A 15,551-nucleotide genomic window follows, 5' to 3' on the forward strand; every position below is an offset into this window, starting at 1 on the left:
GACCAAAAAAGTGGCCGAAATTGCAAACTGGCCGGAATTTGGTACACTTACCCTATGAACTTTGCCTTTCCTGGTGTCTTAGGGACCATGAACATCTCAGCGTGACGTGCCTAAGGATCCCATTACGTCGCATCGGGTCGTGACTTATGTCATAGATACACTTACGATCGAAGCCGAGGGTCGGCTTAACGTAGTTATAATCAATATAATGATCAGATTGCATTTCTATCAGTTTCTGACTAATACGTCTCTCGGCTTAGCCAACAAACAGCTTATGGGAAGCTGATGAGAATTTTGTAAAATTATTCTTTTCATAATAATTACATTATACTGTCTCTTGGTGTTTAGAATTGAACATTCCAAACTTAAAATATTTAACTTAACGAACAATTCAAGATATTATTTTATGTAGGCTTGCATGCCTGCAAGAGTTGCAAGTGATAAGAGATAGCAGCGGTTGTTGTTTGCCGTTGGATTTTTAGTTTCGGAAGAATGTCTTTGAGAAAAAATCCATGAGGGGCACGTTTCTACAAACAATGGCGAATAAAGTTAAAATTTGTGAGTGTCATGTCAGGGAGGAGTTAATTCAATATATAGAGATGGTTAAGAAAAAGCAGCAGTTTCAATCGTTGATCCGTTCTCCAGGATTGAGGCCATTTATGAATTGTTTTTTGCAATTAATTTTCGACTAATTAAATAGATCAGGGAATCTATTCTGTGAATACACTGAAAGCTCTAACAGGACGAATTGTTAATTCTTTAGGTAACTGAGAATCTTGATGATATTTCCCCTTGTGTGTAGGAGTAAAGAAATTCTTATTATTGCTCTAGGTGAGCCAGAATTCTAAACATTCGGCTTAAGTCGGAAGTATATGCAGGGCATTAGGGAAACATCAGTTCTCGGTGGAACATCTCGCATTGCCGAAACACTTGTTCCAATATTCGCGATTGAGACTTCTATAAGACATGTATTAGAATGGAAGTTTAATCCAAATTGTCGAATAATTTTATTGCTTTCTAACATCTAGTCTGGAGAGTATCATTTGCCTTTAAAATTCAGTCTTTAGTCATATGTTTAACCTTACCTTTTAAATCTATAATTTTTAATGATTTTCACTCGATTGAATTAGGAATACTTAGGAATCGCTATTACAATATTAACGTTGATTGTCTTTCAGATATGTTAAGAAGATGAACTTTTTTTCGGATGAGTTATGATAGGAAAAGACTGAAATTTCGTAACGCACTAAAAGGAAGAGAATGGAGTTCAACTTCTTGATTTATTTAGATATATTTTTTTCGATTTCAGATCTCTTTTTAATTGTTTAGTAGCAAAAAAATAACACACTGCATTATAAGAGGTTCGAGTATACTCGTTTTCCCTTGGGCTCTCAAAGATGCCTAATAGGTATATTCTAAAGTTTTCTTAATTGATTCAATTTTTCGAATAAATAGGATCTCCTATTGATTTTTTCTTTTAGTTGAAAGTAATCTTAGATAAGGGAAGAGCACCCCGGATCGGAATGTTAAGAGACATTCTCGATATTTAGTTCAAAATATAAGCCTCAAAATACTATTTGGTATTTTTGTACATGCTAATTGATATATTAGTGATCCATTTAACTATATCTGTGCATTTGAATTTTTAATTTTTACAATAAATTAATAAAAATTAGGTGTAATTGCAAACTTTCAATCTGTACCTCGGATCGTCACGAATTCAATCAGGTGTCTAATGGAAATTTGATTTTAAAAATTAAATCAGAGCTAATGCAGTGCATTCTTGTAAGAGTTAAATGGTAAAAAGTAGCTAATAATTTTTAAAAATTCATTTGATTTGGAGCAACAATATGGTAATAACCTAACGATCCGAGGAACACTGCCGATCGTTGGTACTCTTCCCTTATATATGCACCAGTTCTGTAGTTTAAGTGAATATCAGTTTTTAAAGTATTTCAAATAACCAAGCGATCACAGGTAGAAAAAAGCAGTGTTTTCAGCAGATTTTTGTTGAATTTATCATCAAAAATATGCTGAACGGTCAGCAGTTCTCGAACGAAAAGTGCTAACCAAATAAGGAAATGGCTCTGCCTCGGGGATGTCGTTTTGATGATCGCAGAATTTAGCTAAAAATACATATGTTTTTAGTCGAATTGAAATCGGTTAGCATTTGGTATTCGCTGGGAAGAATCATGATTTGAACACAGTTTCCACTTAACAATTTTTTTTTCATTTTTTTCTGAAAAATTACATAGGCAGAATACGGATTTCATAACTTCAAATGTCCCTCTGGAACATTTGTTAATTCTTCAATTAAATGGTATAGAATGATATATAGTCGATATAGCTTCGGTATATAAGCCCAATCGGAAATGGTCAACTGAGCCGCAGCAATACAATAGCTGTGATTATGAAAAAAACCCACCTGATTCATCTTACACCACTAACCTCTCGTGTATAGAGAGTATTTGAGGCGTGTATTATATCCAGATACTCTTTGGTGTATTGCACTTTCATTTTGACACTGAAAGGCCATTTGTACAAAGAGAAAATTAACACTAAATGGAGAATGAAGCTCATATGTATGGAGTACAAATTACAATCCATTCGTCTGGCTGTGAACTCTGCCAGCCCCTGATAAAAATGTATACACAATGTTGTGCTTCCAGCATGAATATCAAATTGTGAATAGCTAATGCGGTTTGCTAATGCTTCCGTCAATAGCTCATTATAGGCTCGAAAATTTCAATTGATGCATTTTGTCCCAGGCACGTTTTTCAAATCAATCAAGAGCGCACTTCACATTGAGTACATAGTCAATCTAAATTGGTTTTGGTGACTTTTTTATTATTATAAATTAATACTATATCATAAAATCCAATTTACATGATATTTCAAGTGATTCTGCAAAATTAATTGAATTTCTCCAATTAGCATAGCAACATTAATTTTTTTTGTTGTTCCCATTTGAAGAGAGCGAAGAGCTCAAATGTATTTTTCATCAACTTAATATCACTCAGTGATCAACAGTATCGTTTTACGCTGTCATACCATAGATTTCTCTTTTGAGAGAAAATTATCGTGATAAAAAATCAATAACAAAAAATGACCATAGAGGATACTACTGGGTTGATAAGCGAGGAGAGAAAATTCAACACTTTGCTGACTGCTCAATTATTAATGCAATTTGTATGCTTTTATCTAAAATCGATTAAAATGTGAACATTGCATTTGGGAATTCATTGACAGGCCACTGAATAATTTAGGAACTCTATACAGGCCCAATTTACCGAGTAGCACTGACTCATTGTTCTGCTCTACTGAACTCATAATACACAAGTTATGAATTTAAGTGTATTAATTTGCAAAGGTCAGTTTGTGATTCATATAGGAAAATACATTTAGTGATTATAGTTCGAGAAATGTAAGCAATGGGGCTATTACTGATTAAAACATTTTCAAAATTAATAGCTTCAAATGCTTCTTCATGTTATTTTTCATTTTCATTTGATTGCAATTTTATTTAAGATACTAAAATTAAAGAACTGGATTGTAACTCAAAGCTTAGTATACGATTCTTTATCTAAAAATGCTTAACTTTGTGGAAGGTGTTTTACATGTTTTTACTGGTCAGTTTTATTAAAAATAAAAGAAATATTAACCGTCTTGCATAATTTTAGTACAGTCATGTACTAAAATCATGAGTACAATATTTAACCTTGTAAGAACGAGTAGGACACCTGTGTCCCAAAAACAAAACTTTTTCTAACTATAAAAAGTTATTTTGTCATCTAAATTGTCAGAAACGAAAAATTATTTTCGTTTTTAGGACATCGGTGTTCCACTCGTCCTTAAGGTGTTACAAAAGAATTGTAAGAATGACTCATTTAGGGTTCTCATGGTTTTTGCTCGTTCAGGATCACATTTAGCACGTGTAAGCACTAAATTCATAAAATAAGATAAAAAGGAACGTAATTTTTATAGTCTTGTTTTGAATACTGGGATTTTTTGTTATATTTTACTGTTTGTTTCTTTTAATATACGTAAAATATTTTTTAGCATAATTTATAGTGTCGTACCAAATGGTAAGACGGCAGTGGACGTTGAAAATATTTGTAAATAGGAGCATTTTTAATTTTTTCTTGTAACAAATCATCGTACTTTTTGGTCAACTAGATTCATTTTAGTTAGTAAAAAATCAAGATTGACAGGAATAAAATTAAAAAATAAAGATTTGAGTCTAACAAATATGACGAGAATTAATCCAGGAAGTTTTGTCTAGCGAAAATAAAGAAAAATTTATTTTAATATGACTATGTTAAATCCTACGGATCCTAGGGATTAGAATACTGCAGTACTTCAGTCAATAGAAAATTTTAAACTGGTTAACAAGAATTTATTTCTTTAAAAAATTATTGTTTTGTAAAATTGAAGCTTCAGATTTTTACTATGTATAGCTCTCAGGAACTTCCATAAAGAGTAACCCATATTATATAAATATATAAAAAATAGTTACCCATACCTCACTTCATAATTTCCTCTAAATTTTTTTCGTCATAACATAAATTTTATATAATTTAAGCTCTTAAGAATATAAAAGTATAGAGGAATGTAGGCAGCCTTCGCACATTTTTTCGTGCTTCAAATTCAGGACTTTTTTCTGACTAAACTGTAAAATGGGCAGTGAGTTATACTACATCAAAAAGTTCTCTGATGTTTTAGGTTTCTATGCATGTTTAGTTCGCTATCACAGAATTGTTGCTTTTCCTGGACAGGAAAATGAAAAAAATATGACGAGTTGTGCGATTCTTGCCTCCGGGGGCAGCGTTCACACGATGGGGGTTTGAGTTCGTCATTGCTTTTTTTCTCGAAATAAATTTTATCTTACAATTAAAAAATACATTCCGATTGTTATACTGTGCTCCTGTGAACCCGCGGAAACTATCACTGCACTAAAAGAAGATCTTTAAAACACCTTTTTTCACATTTTCTTCCAAATGAATATCGAAAAATCGACTATGAATATGTTCACACGGTTCACACTGTCAATAACCGTCAAGGGGTAATTCATAATCAATCAGATTGGCTCGGGTTCCCAAAAAAATGTATGAGTTCCCCGGGTTTCCTTGAAAAAAATGTATGGGTTCCCCAGCCAGATTGGCTCGAGTTCCCCGAAATGAGTTACCCCTCGATAACCGTCGTCGCATGGAGATGGGAAGGAGACCATATGCCTGCCGTAGAGGAAATGACCACGAATGTCTCACTGTGGCTTATAAGGCTTTAGTGAGGTTATGATTTTCAAGCTGGAGTTGTTTGATGGATGTGCGAACGCTCACACATTCAGTGTTTGAAACCACACACAGTGTAGTACTTGCGAATTTTCCGCCACCGTGAAAATAATTTCCCTCCGATGCAAAAAATTATTACGTAAATATCATCTCAAGTATATTCTTCATCCACTGTGTAAGTGATTTTTTTTTAGAAATGAGTTTAACTGAGAAATCAAATGAAATGTGTGCCATCAAAATTACCCATTTTGTGTTGGGCCAATTTTCTATTTGTGATCCCAGCACCTAGGAAAGAAGGGCTTGGCTGTCTATTTTTACAATGAAGATAAGGTTCATAAATGCTTAATTTAAGGCTAAGAAATGCGGAACCAAGTCTTTGGAAATAAATAGAAAATTCGCATCGTTCGAAAGCTCACACGTGCGAAGCCTGCCTACATTCCCCTAGAACATTTTAAATATTATTTTCTGAAACTTTTATTTCAAAATTAAAAAATTGAGCCGTATTTCTAAAAGGAATATTTCGGTTTCGATTTTAGACGAATCTACTTTGAGTCCAGGCTTCGTATGATATCAAGCTTCGTAATGACTAATTTTTTATTTGAAATTTTAGAAATTTAGCCGTATTTCTTGCAGGAATATTTCAGTTTCCATTTTAGACGAATCTACTTTGAGTAGGAGTAACTGCCTAGGCTTCGTATGATCCCAAGCTTCGTAATGATTAAATTTTTATTTCAAACTTTAGAAATTTAGCCGTATTTCTAATAGGAATATTTGGGTTTTCGATTTTAGATGAATCTACTTTGAGTAGGAGTAAGTGCCCAAGCTTCATCTGATCGCAAGCTTCGTAGTGACTAAATTTTTATTGCAAAATTTAGAAATTGAGCCGTATTTCTAGCAGGAATATTTCAGTTTCTATTTTAGACGAATCTACTTTGAGTAGGAGTAACTGCTCAGGCTTCATATGATCCCAAGCTTCGTAATGACTAAATTTTAATTTGAAAATTTAGGAATTTAGCCGTATTTATAACACGAATACTTAGGTTTTCGATTTTAGACGAATCTACTTTGAGTAGGAGTAGCTGCCCAGACTTCGTCTGATCCCAAACTTCGTCATGACTAAATTTTTATTTGGAAATTTAGAAATTGGGCCGCATTTCTAACAGGAACTTTTCGATTTTAGATGACCCTACTTTGAGTAGAGAAAAGTGCCCAGACTTCGTATTATCCCAAGCTTCGTAATGACTAAATTTTTATTTGAAAATTTAAAAATTGGGCCGTATTTCTAACAGAAACTTTTCGGTTTCGATTTTAGACGAATCTACTTTGAGTAGGAGTAACTGCTCAGGTTTCGCATGATCCCAAGCTTCGTAATGATTAATTTTTCCTATGTCTCTCATTAAATATTTAAAAATTAGGAAAAAGTGCCTAATTTTTCAAATATATTGCGAAGTCATATTTATGCAGAAGCATTGGAAAAATTTAGTCATTACTTTGGGATCGTACGAAGTATGGGCACTTTCCCCTAATCTTGTTCACCGCAAACTTTTTTTTTTAAGTTTCCAAGAATCTAGTCTATATCCATACACCTGAATTTTATAAATTTCCTAACGGAAATTTCAGGAATTATTTATTTGTTCTGTTTTTATTTGTTTTTAAACTGGTTATATTAATTTTTGTCAATGTTTCTAGGAATATTTAAGTATAATTAATTAGGAAAATCGAAATATCAAATTACAAATAATCATTTTGGACATTTGCTGAAAGGGTGAGTACACAAAACCATCAAAGTTGATTAATTTTTATTATCGACCTCCCGTGCAACGAGTTTAAGCAATAAAAAGAATTGAGGTTTCCAAAAAAAAAAAAAAGAAACATGATCAACTTGATCATGATCTTTTCCCAATCTTTGTGCACAAAGACAACAAAGAATGGTGTTTTTCTCAATGGATCACATTTTTCCTGGTGGAATAGCAACGCATCATACACAGGTAGACTTAAGATCACGTTTAGGTGTCTCTTTAGGAGTAAATAGTGGCAAATGTGTGGAGCTTATACGTGAAGGTTACCGTGATCGTAAGCGAGTTGAGATTTCCATGTATTTACCTGTTCGCTGGAATTCTCATACATTCTCAGGTAAATACCTGAGATTGGAGGTGATTTAAATTCCAAAATATTTGTTTTCGTTTTTTAGATGATTAGGTGGTAAGGTGGATGAAGGATGTTTAGGGGAAGGCTTGGAAATCCTCAAAGTTTGATTTTGAAAATTTTCAAATAAAAGACTGTTAAGTAGGTTAAAGATAGTGTATGAGAATTCAGCGATTTCATGAAAGTTTTTCTTTATCCACTACTTCTTCAGCATGAGATCACACACCAATAGGTATGAGTTAAAAGAAGTTATATACATTGGCAGATCGAGTGTCTCAAGAAATCCCATCGAGAGACAATTTAGTGTTGGTTTGACGATTGTTGAGTTTACTGCTTGGTGGATAGTTTGTGTCAATTTGTGGGAAGATTCCACTGAAAATTGCTCGTTGAAGCAGTTTTCAATCTCACTGAGAATGCAATAGCAAAATATTGGAAAATCCCGGTGAAAATTATTGAGGAACTCCCTCACAGATGAAAATCTTATGTGGAAATGTAGAAAAAAGTGAAATTGCCTCTGTGTTTGCTAATGTCTGGACTGAGATTTAGCTGGAAGAACTAACATGTGTGGTGTTGATTAGTCAGTGGGAAAAATTCATAAAGAGTGGATCTTGCTTCTTTTTACTAAAGCTCGCCTGGAAACCGGAAAACGAACAATTCCATGGGATTCAGTGAAAGAGTTTGAGTGCCAGTGATGGGTAATACGGCAACACCTTGAAAAGAAAAAAAATATGGCTGGATAAGTGAGAAGAGAATTGATTGTTCAGTAGCTCATCTCTAAAGATAAAACAGCCCCGGTAGTACTTAATTTTGTAGTAGCTCTGCTGACCATTTGGAGAGTGTATTTTTTTTTATAACAATAAAGAACAGCAACAAAAGGTGAAAAAGAGAAATCGACTAACGGTGAACGGAAAGCCAGACATCATTATATGAATAACAAACCCATGGTACTTATGTTCATTCCAGTGTCACCTGACTCAGCCTCCTCCCCAGTCAGGTCCATTCCCTCCATCCCCTAGATAACTTTCCATGAAAAAAAATCCAATACTCCAAGGCAATGGAGTACTCTCAATTCACCTGTTCAGTGATCCATGTGCAGATAAAAGTGATTTAGTGGTAAAATTCAGTGACTTCTGTGAGAGGTTTAACAGTGCCGGGCAGCCACAGAATGTGTACAAGAAGTCTTGCAAATGACAATGAGACAAGTGCAACAGTCTATTGGATCTCAATTGGATAGTAATTTTAGGTTTTGGCAGTGGCCACAGAGGAAGTCCAGTTCAGTCATGGTCACTGCAGGTAGCAATCTCCTTCATGGAGGACACAGGATGGCTCTTGCTATCCTCCTGGCAATGTGCTGCATTCAAGCAGGCAAGTTCAAATCAAAATACCTTCCAACTGACTAGCAATTTAATTAAGAATTTGACACGGTTTTTAATTAAACCACCTCAGCAATATTCGAGATTTATACCGCTCTCTCAACTCAATGACCGCAAATGTGTAGCGGAGCTTTTTTTCCGCCATCTCTCTCTCTCTCTCTCTCTCTCTCTATAAAGACCGTATCATTGAGTATGAAAACACACAACTATCTTTGGTCAATAAAAAAACAACATAGGGTCGAAGGAACACCTCTTCGAAAGGGGGAACCCCTGTTGACACTTTTGTCGAAATGATGAAATTTATTGGTAAAATGCAAGTAGGGGAGACTGGGGCAAAATTTGTCAAAACGAAAATTTCAATATTCACCACTATTTTCTAAAATAAAAGAGACTGAGGTTTGAAATTTTTATTATAGATAGCGCAATTGCAGCTGTTCCGGTGTTCGCCAGAGAATTCATTCTTTTCAAATTAAAAGACTCCGATTTTTTGCCAAAGCTTTCAACCCTTGGTGTGGGTCTTCATCATTTAAAAAGAACGAATTCTCTGGCGAACACCGGAACAGCTGCAATTACACAGAATTCCGCCAGATATATAGTCTAAGAAATTATAGATAGCCTTCATGAACCTTCTCAAACTTTCAAAGTTTCAAGGGATTCGAGGAAGGATTATGTAAAATAAAAAATAATGAAATTTTGAGCAATATTTTTGGAATATTTGGCTTGCAGAAAATATCAATACTGATTAACTCAATTTAAGCACATTTCTCATTAAGATAGAGAAAATTTATTTTCGACAAAGTTGTAGAGGAATAAATTTCCTATAAAAATATGTCTATTTGATATTTTTAACGTTTGCGAGAGTAAAATGTCACAAATTATCCGAAGACTGACAAAATTTGCCCCAGCAATTTTGAGAATCTCCACAAAAACGACTTTTAGAAAATGATTCGAAAATCACATTTCTTTCGAGATAGAGGAAAATAGTCTTCCGCAATGTTGTAGAGCAGTAAATTTCCTATAAGAATATGTTCATTATAAAACGTTTAAGTTGCCTCAGAGCTCGTGAAAGACTTAAATATACGTTTTGACAAGTTTTGCCCCAGTCTCCCCTAATTATGATGTTTTTTTTTTCTGTAATCTACCTTTTCATATAAAAAGAGATGTTCAAATTTCATATCCTAAATCGGTACTGAAAGTGTCAATAAGTATGGCATGATAAATTCTTAAAGTGTCAATAGGTGTTCCTTTCACCCTAAGTCAGCAGAAAATTTAGAAGTTTAATGGATAATTTTGCTCAAGAAATAACGCAAAAATTGTTCATAAATCAAAATTTAAATCATATTTAAGTTACCAAGAACACCAAGAATATTCGTAAAATCCTTTACTTTATTAAATTTTATCTCATCGGTTTTAATTTTCTACTTTTCAATTATTTTACTGGTCGTTTTTACTATAACACCGCAGATGCAGATGACTTTGACCTCCGGGGTGATTTTACCCCCCTGTTCGTAAATATTTCTCTAATTTTAACACTTGAGGTTGATCTTCGCAGATCCGATCTACAGCATCCGATCGGTGAAGATAATCTTTAAATGACAAAATCAAAGAAAAGCTTACGAAAAGCAGGGGCTAAGTCATCCGCATTTACGGCACTGAAAAATTTGTTGTAATAATATTTTTGTGGTATTTGAGTAGTAAGAAGTTAAGTACTTGATTGAGATTAAACCAACTGTCTACGGATCACTCAGCTTACATACAAGTTTGGAGTTTAAAATGTCGCCATTTAATATCATGGAAGCAATACTATGAGTTTTAAGAACAGTATCGGCAGACAACATCTAAAATTTCAACTACATTCAGAAAAATAATCGAGTAAAACTTACGCGAATCGATGTTGAATTAACTCTTTTTCGTTGTAATTTTCGATAAACTATATTTTAGAGTTGATTTTACTTCTATTTAGGTGTAATATTCGGAAGAGTTGTTTTAACTTTTTTTTCCTAAAATTTACATGACAAAAGAGTGTAAATAACTCTTTTTAAGACTGAAAATAACTCGCTTTAAGAGTTAAAATAACTCGTTTCAAGAGTTAAAAGAACTCTTTAATAGAGTTGATATAACTCTCAAATCCTAAAATGAATATGTTTTGCAATTTTATGTATTTTTTTATCATTTTCTTTAGTAATATTTTTTTGACCTTAAGTTCCCTATGTTCCGAGCGAAATATCACGTATGAGTACGCACATGTCTTCATAAAACACTGTTAGGCATATTTCTAGTTGATGTCCCATATGAACTTTGTCACACGAAAATCGTCTTGACTGAAGTATATTCTTAAAACGAAAACACTTAAGCAGATACTTCAGTCGAGATGAAATTTTACACAGAAAAAAAGTAATAATTACATCGATATCCGACGAATTAATTCAACTCGCACGAAGAGTAGTTTCAACTCTATTTACTAAAATTTATAAGGAAAAGAGTATCAATTACATCGATATTCTTTGAGTTAATTCAACTCTGTCATAGAGTTGTTTTAACTTTTTAAGTTTTTTCTTAGTGTATGTTTCATATGCATTTTCGATTTATTTTTATATTAAAGTGACAAATCTTTTAGATCTTAAAAATTTTCCGTATTAATGTGATATCTTTATATTTTTTAGTTTATTAATCGGGAAATAAAAGAGAATCGTAAAAATGGAATAAAGTTTTTTTGATAACAAAAGTGCTATGTGTTATATAGTTATTATTAATAGGAGAGTATTAAATAATTGTACTACTCACAGTTTATTCAAGGGTACGATACTTTTTAGAGATCTATGGCAGTTAATTCTCAAACAAAATCGATATCAAATATGCTTTGCTTGACAGAATTTAATATAAAATCTACTCAATAACCTCTTTCTCTAAAAAAAAAACAACTTTAGTATTTTTAGATTAGATTTGAATCAATTCGACATTTTAGATAACTTCAAAAATTGCTATATTCAAAATCTTTAAATTTACTATAAGAGGCTTTGTGGGGTACTCAATGGGTCAAGTGGTAGAGTACTCGCTCTATGATGCAAATGTCCCGGGTTCGAATTCACCAGGAATTTTTCTGGCGTTAAAGGAGTTCGGATTGCATCCAGTGAGCTTCACTGCACTTGATTCCACGGGCATGGGACTGACAACCTCATCCTGTACAAGAAAAAATGATAATGCATGTCTAGAAATCCCCTTGCTGGAAGGCCTAGTTCCTTCATGGAATGTTGTGCCAGCATTATTATTATATAATTATATTATTATATATAAGAGGCTTTGTAATAATTCGAAAGATTCAATATATTTTAGTGTGAATTAAATTTCTTGTTTTATTTGTTTGTTCAATTGAATTGAAATACACATTCACTGCCCAAAACCACAAACCAAGGCTGGTCTACCGTGATCTAAAGCGGTACAGTGTGTATCAAAACGCGTACAGAGTACTATGATATAGAGCAAGTGCACTGCTTTGAAGGTTGGAATAGAACGAGAGAATGGGGAGTGCATAATGATCCCAAATAAAGCGGTCTGGGTGCAGCGGTTCCGAAAGGAATATAACCTATTCATAGACAAATCTTAATTTCTTAATCTTAGAGGAAACTAGGACACCACCAAACATGGGGTAGCACTGAACACTAATTTTTATTTCTAAACTACTTGGACTAAAGTTTAATACATAGTTAAAAAAATCTCAGTGTTCGGTGCTACCCCATGTTCGGTAGTGCCCCATTTTCCCATATTTAAATAAATTATAAAAAGTTTTGAAAATTGTATTCTGCATTTTAGAACATGAATTTATTAAGATAACGCTTAAAGCGCTAGAGATATCTTTCCCAAAATTGTATTAATACTTTACGGTACATGCTTTATATATTCTTTAGGTCTTGGTGTCTCTCTTTCTCTCTCTTTTACGCAGAAAGCATTTCTCTGTGTCGCATCAAATAAATCTATAGATTGACTTTTCCTCACTGTCCAATAGCCAAAGAGATTGTCTCGATGCAATTTTCTCTTTTAACAAAGTTGTTGGGCACGAGACACACCGCAACAACACGAAATACCAAACAGAAGTCTATTACCATCTAACACTTTATAGTTTTCGTGTCTGGAGGCTGTATTCTCGACACATAAGATATATTTCAAAAGTCGAGAAAGCTAAGCTATTTAAAGTAGGATTCCACAGCAATATAGTTTCGATATCATAAGAATTCTTTGACGATAAACTTTGCGATTGATGATTGGACTTGAAGATCTATTTAACTAAGTTTAGTGGGTATGTAGATAATTACTAAAAATATTCTCAATAAAACATCGTTATTAAATTAATTGATAGTTTCAAACGTAACAGGATTTGATGATTTATTGCTTTTTGAGTAAAATTCTACTGATATTTTGTAATAAAACTAAACAGTAAAATTTGCCTAAGGGATTTTGTACTAAATTTATAATTTCTGGTATTCAATTTCTAAACTTAAGAGTTACAGAAACGCATGTTCTTTTTTATTTTTTTTATAATTAAAAAAACCATTAGTTTAATTTCAAGTAGTTAATTGAGGTCATGTTTCCTTAAACTACATTAGTAGAATTGAAAATTTAAATTATCAAACCGAAGCCATCGAATAAAATTATCCCTATAGGGGAATGTATGTTACCTTCGGACAAGATGAGGTTGGACAACCCATTCATTTTGTTTCATATTTTAATGAATTTGACCCATAGTTTTTTTTCAGGAAATGTAAGGCATATAAAATTTTCTGTTAGATTAAAATACATATTCCCATGGGTAAAATTAGTAAAATTTATTAGAAAATACACGAGAAATTAAATTGTCTAAAACTGCGTCACTTCGTTCTAAAGGTATCATACTTTACCTTAAGATATTTTTTGTTAATAATATTTCAGTTTGAGTTTTAAGAGTTATTCATACATTCAACTTTTTAATTACACAAAATAATCTGTGAAAAATATTTTCAGCAGTAGTTTATTAAAGTGGATAGCAAAAAATAGTTTAATTAGTTATTTAATTACTTCACGAATAAATCTTTTTGACTGCGCAAAATTCTGTTCATTTTACTATGAAACATTATTAATTTTTTTGGTAATAAAATTATGAAAATGAAATGAATAAAGAAATAAAAAACAATATTGAGTTAATCACTAAATGATTTCTGAATATAAATGATCATGATTAAACGTACATGAAATAATATTGAAATGTAACATTGTTTAATGCTATTTTGCGTCATTTTAAGCAACGTATTAAATTAGTTTTAAAGTAATGAAATCTATATTCATTATATGTGTTGTTTAAAGAATTTACTGATTTATTTCATCAATTACTAATTGATAAAAATAGTAGAGGCAAGCTTCTAGGCTTCGAATAGGGTAAAATAGGGTAATTTGGATCCATTTACAATTTGGGACAATTGAGATTTTCTCACTGTTTTAGATATTCAAAAGGAAGAAACCTGATCCTTTTCTTCTTAAACGTCTTTTGGTTCCAAATTACCCCATTTTGCCCAACTTCATATTTTTCCCGTATCCTTTAATGAGTCTGATCTATTTCTCTTGGAAAATGTGTGACATAAGGCTAGCTTTTAAAATATATTGTCGTTAATTGCTCAGATTCATTAAAGGAACATGGGAAAAATTTTGAAGTGTTCGAAGACACACTGTGCAAAGTCTGAAAGCTTTCCCCTAATAATTTGCTGAATTACGTGAACGATCATTAAGCATGATACTTCACCAGAAAAAATCTTTTTCTTCCCTTACAAAACCCTCCTTATATACAGGTTTCAGACAGAAGGCTTAGCCTATGACATTTCCTATATTTTCCATGGGTCCCGATCAAAATCCCGAACGCCAAAATCCCGAAAGCCAAAATCCCGAAAGCCAAAATCCCGAATTCTTAAAAGTGTCACAGCTACACCCACGATTGTACCCGCGCTTGCTGGATGCAAAGGGAAATCTTCTGTGTCTTGGAAAATTATTCTAAACATTTTCCTCTATATAATTTCATTCCTTTCAGGATTTAGAAAATTCGGGATTTTGGCTTTCGGGATTTTGGCTGCCACCGATTTTCCATATGTTTCTAGCGCGCCAAAAAAACTTTTGAGTTTATTAGCAACCGAAGACCCCAAATTGGCAACCTACGTAGCTTTGAAGATATCTTGTGAAATGTGTACGAAAACAGCAAAATATTTACACTAAAACTGGTCGCATTTTTCAGAGCTAATGTCACCCCCTGGCCTAACCTGTTCCTGGAAGTTCTAAAGTCGTAACTGGAAAACGATGTTATTAGATTATTAGATCTATTAGATAATTTGCCCTGCATATTTAATTTCATGTCAGAATTTTCCAAAAAATTTGCTTTAAAAGAATTTAGACAAGCTAAGCCATATGACGCCTTGTATTACCGAGGATTTAGGTTTTGAAATCTTGTTCAATTCATGCTAAATATTGAAAAGAGATCCATTCATAAGCATATAAGAGTTTTTTTTATCCCTGTAACACTTTAAGGACGAAAGGGTCACCGGTGACCCAAAAATATTTTTCCTACGATCTTCTAAAGTTATGTTTTGCTTTAAAAAGTAAAAAAGTGATTTTTTCTGACTTCCGATTTTTGACCTTCTCGTCCTTGAAGGGTTAAGGATGAATGGGTCACCCGTGACCCAAAGAGAAAATATTTTTACCTGAATTCCTAAAGTAATTTATTTAAAATATT

General features: G+C 32.9%; 2 protein-coding genes across 3 annotated transcripts in view; one reads left to right on the forward strand and one right to left on the reverse strand.

The window, feature by feature from the left end:
- LOC129800053 (uncharacterized) overlaps nucleotides 1-15,551 on the reverse strand; it is a 162,997-nt gene that overhangs the window by 42,050 nt on the left and 105,396 nt on the right. The window lies entirely within an intron of this gene.
- LOC129800057 (tyrosine kinase receptor Cad96Ca) overlaps nucleotides 7,478-15,551 on the forward strand; it is a 32,568-nt gene continuing 24,494 nt past the window's right edge. Inside the window, exon 1 of the mRNA XM_055844427.1 lies at nucleotides 7,478-8,798. Coding sequence (XP_055700402.1) covers nucleotides 8,621-8,798 — 178 coding nt within the window. The 5' untranslated portion in view covers nucleotides 7,478-8,620. The remainder of the gene's footprint in view (nucleotides 8,799-15,551) is intronic.

The sequence above is a fragment of the Phlebotomus papatasi genome, chromosome 1 (genome assembly GCF_024763615.1).
Source record: "Phlebotomus papatasi isolate M1 chromosome 1, Ppap_2.1, whole genome shotgun sequence".
NCBI classification, from domain to species: domain Eukaryota; kingdom Metazoa; phylum Arthropoda; class Insecta; order Diptera; family Psychodidae; genus Phlebotomus; species Phlebotomus papatasi.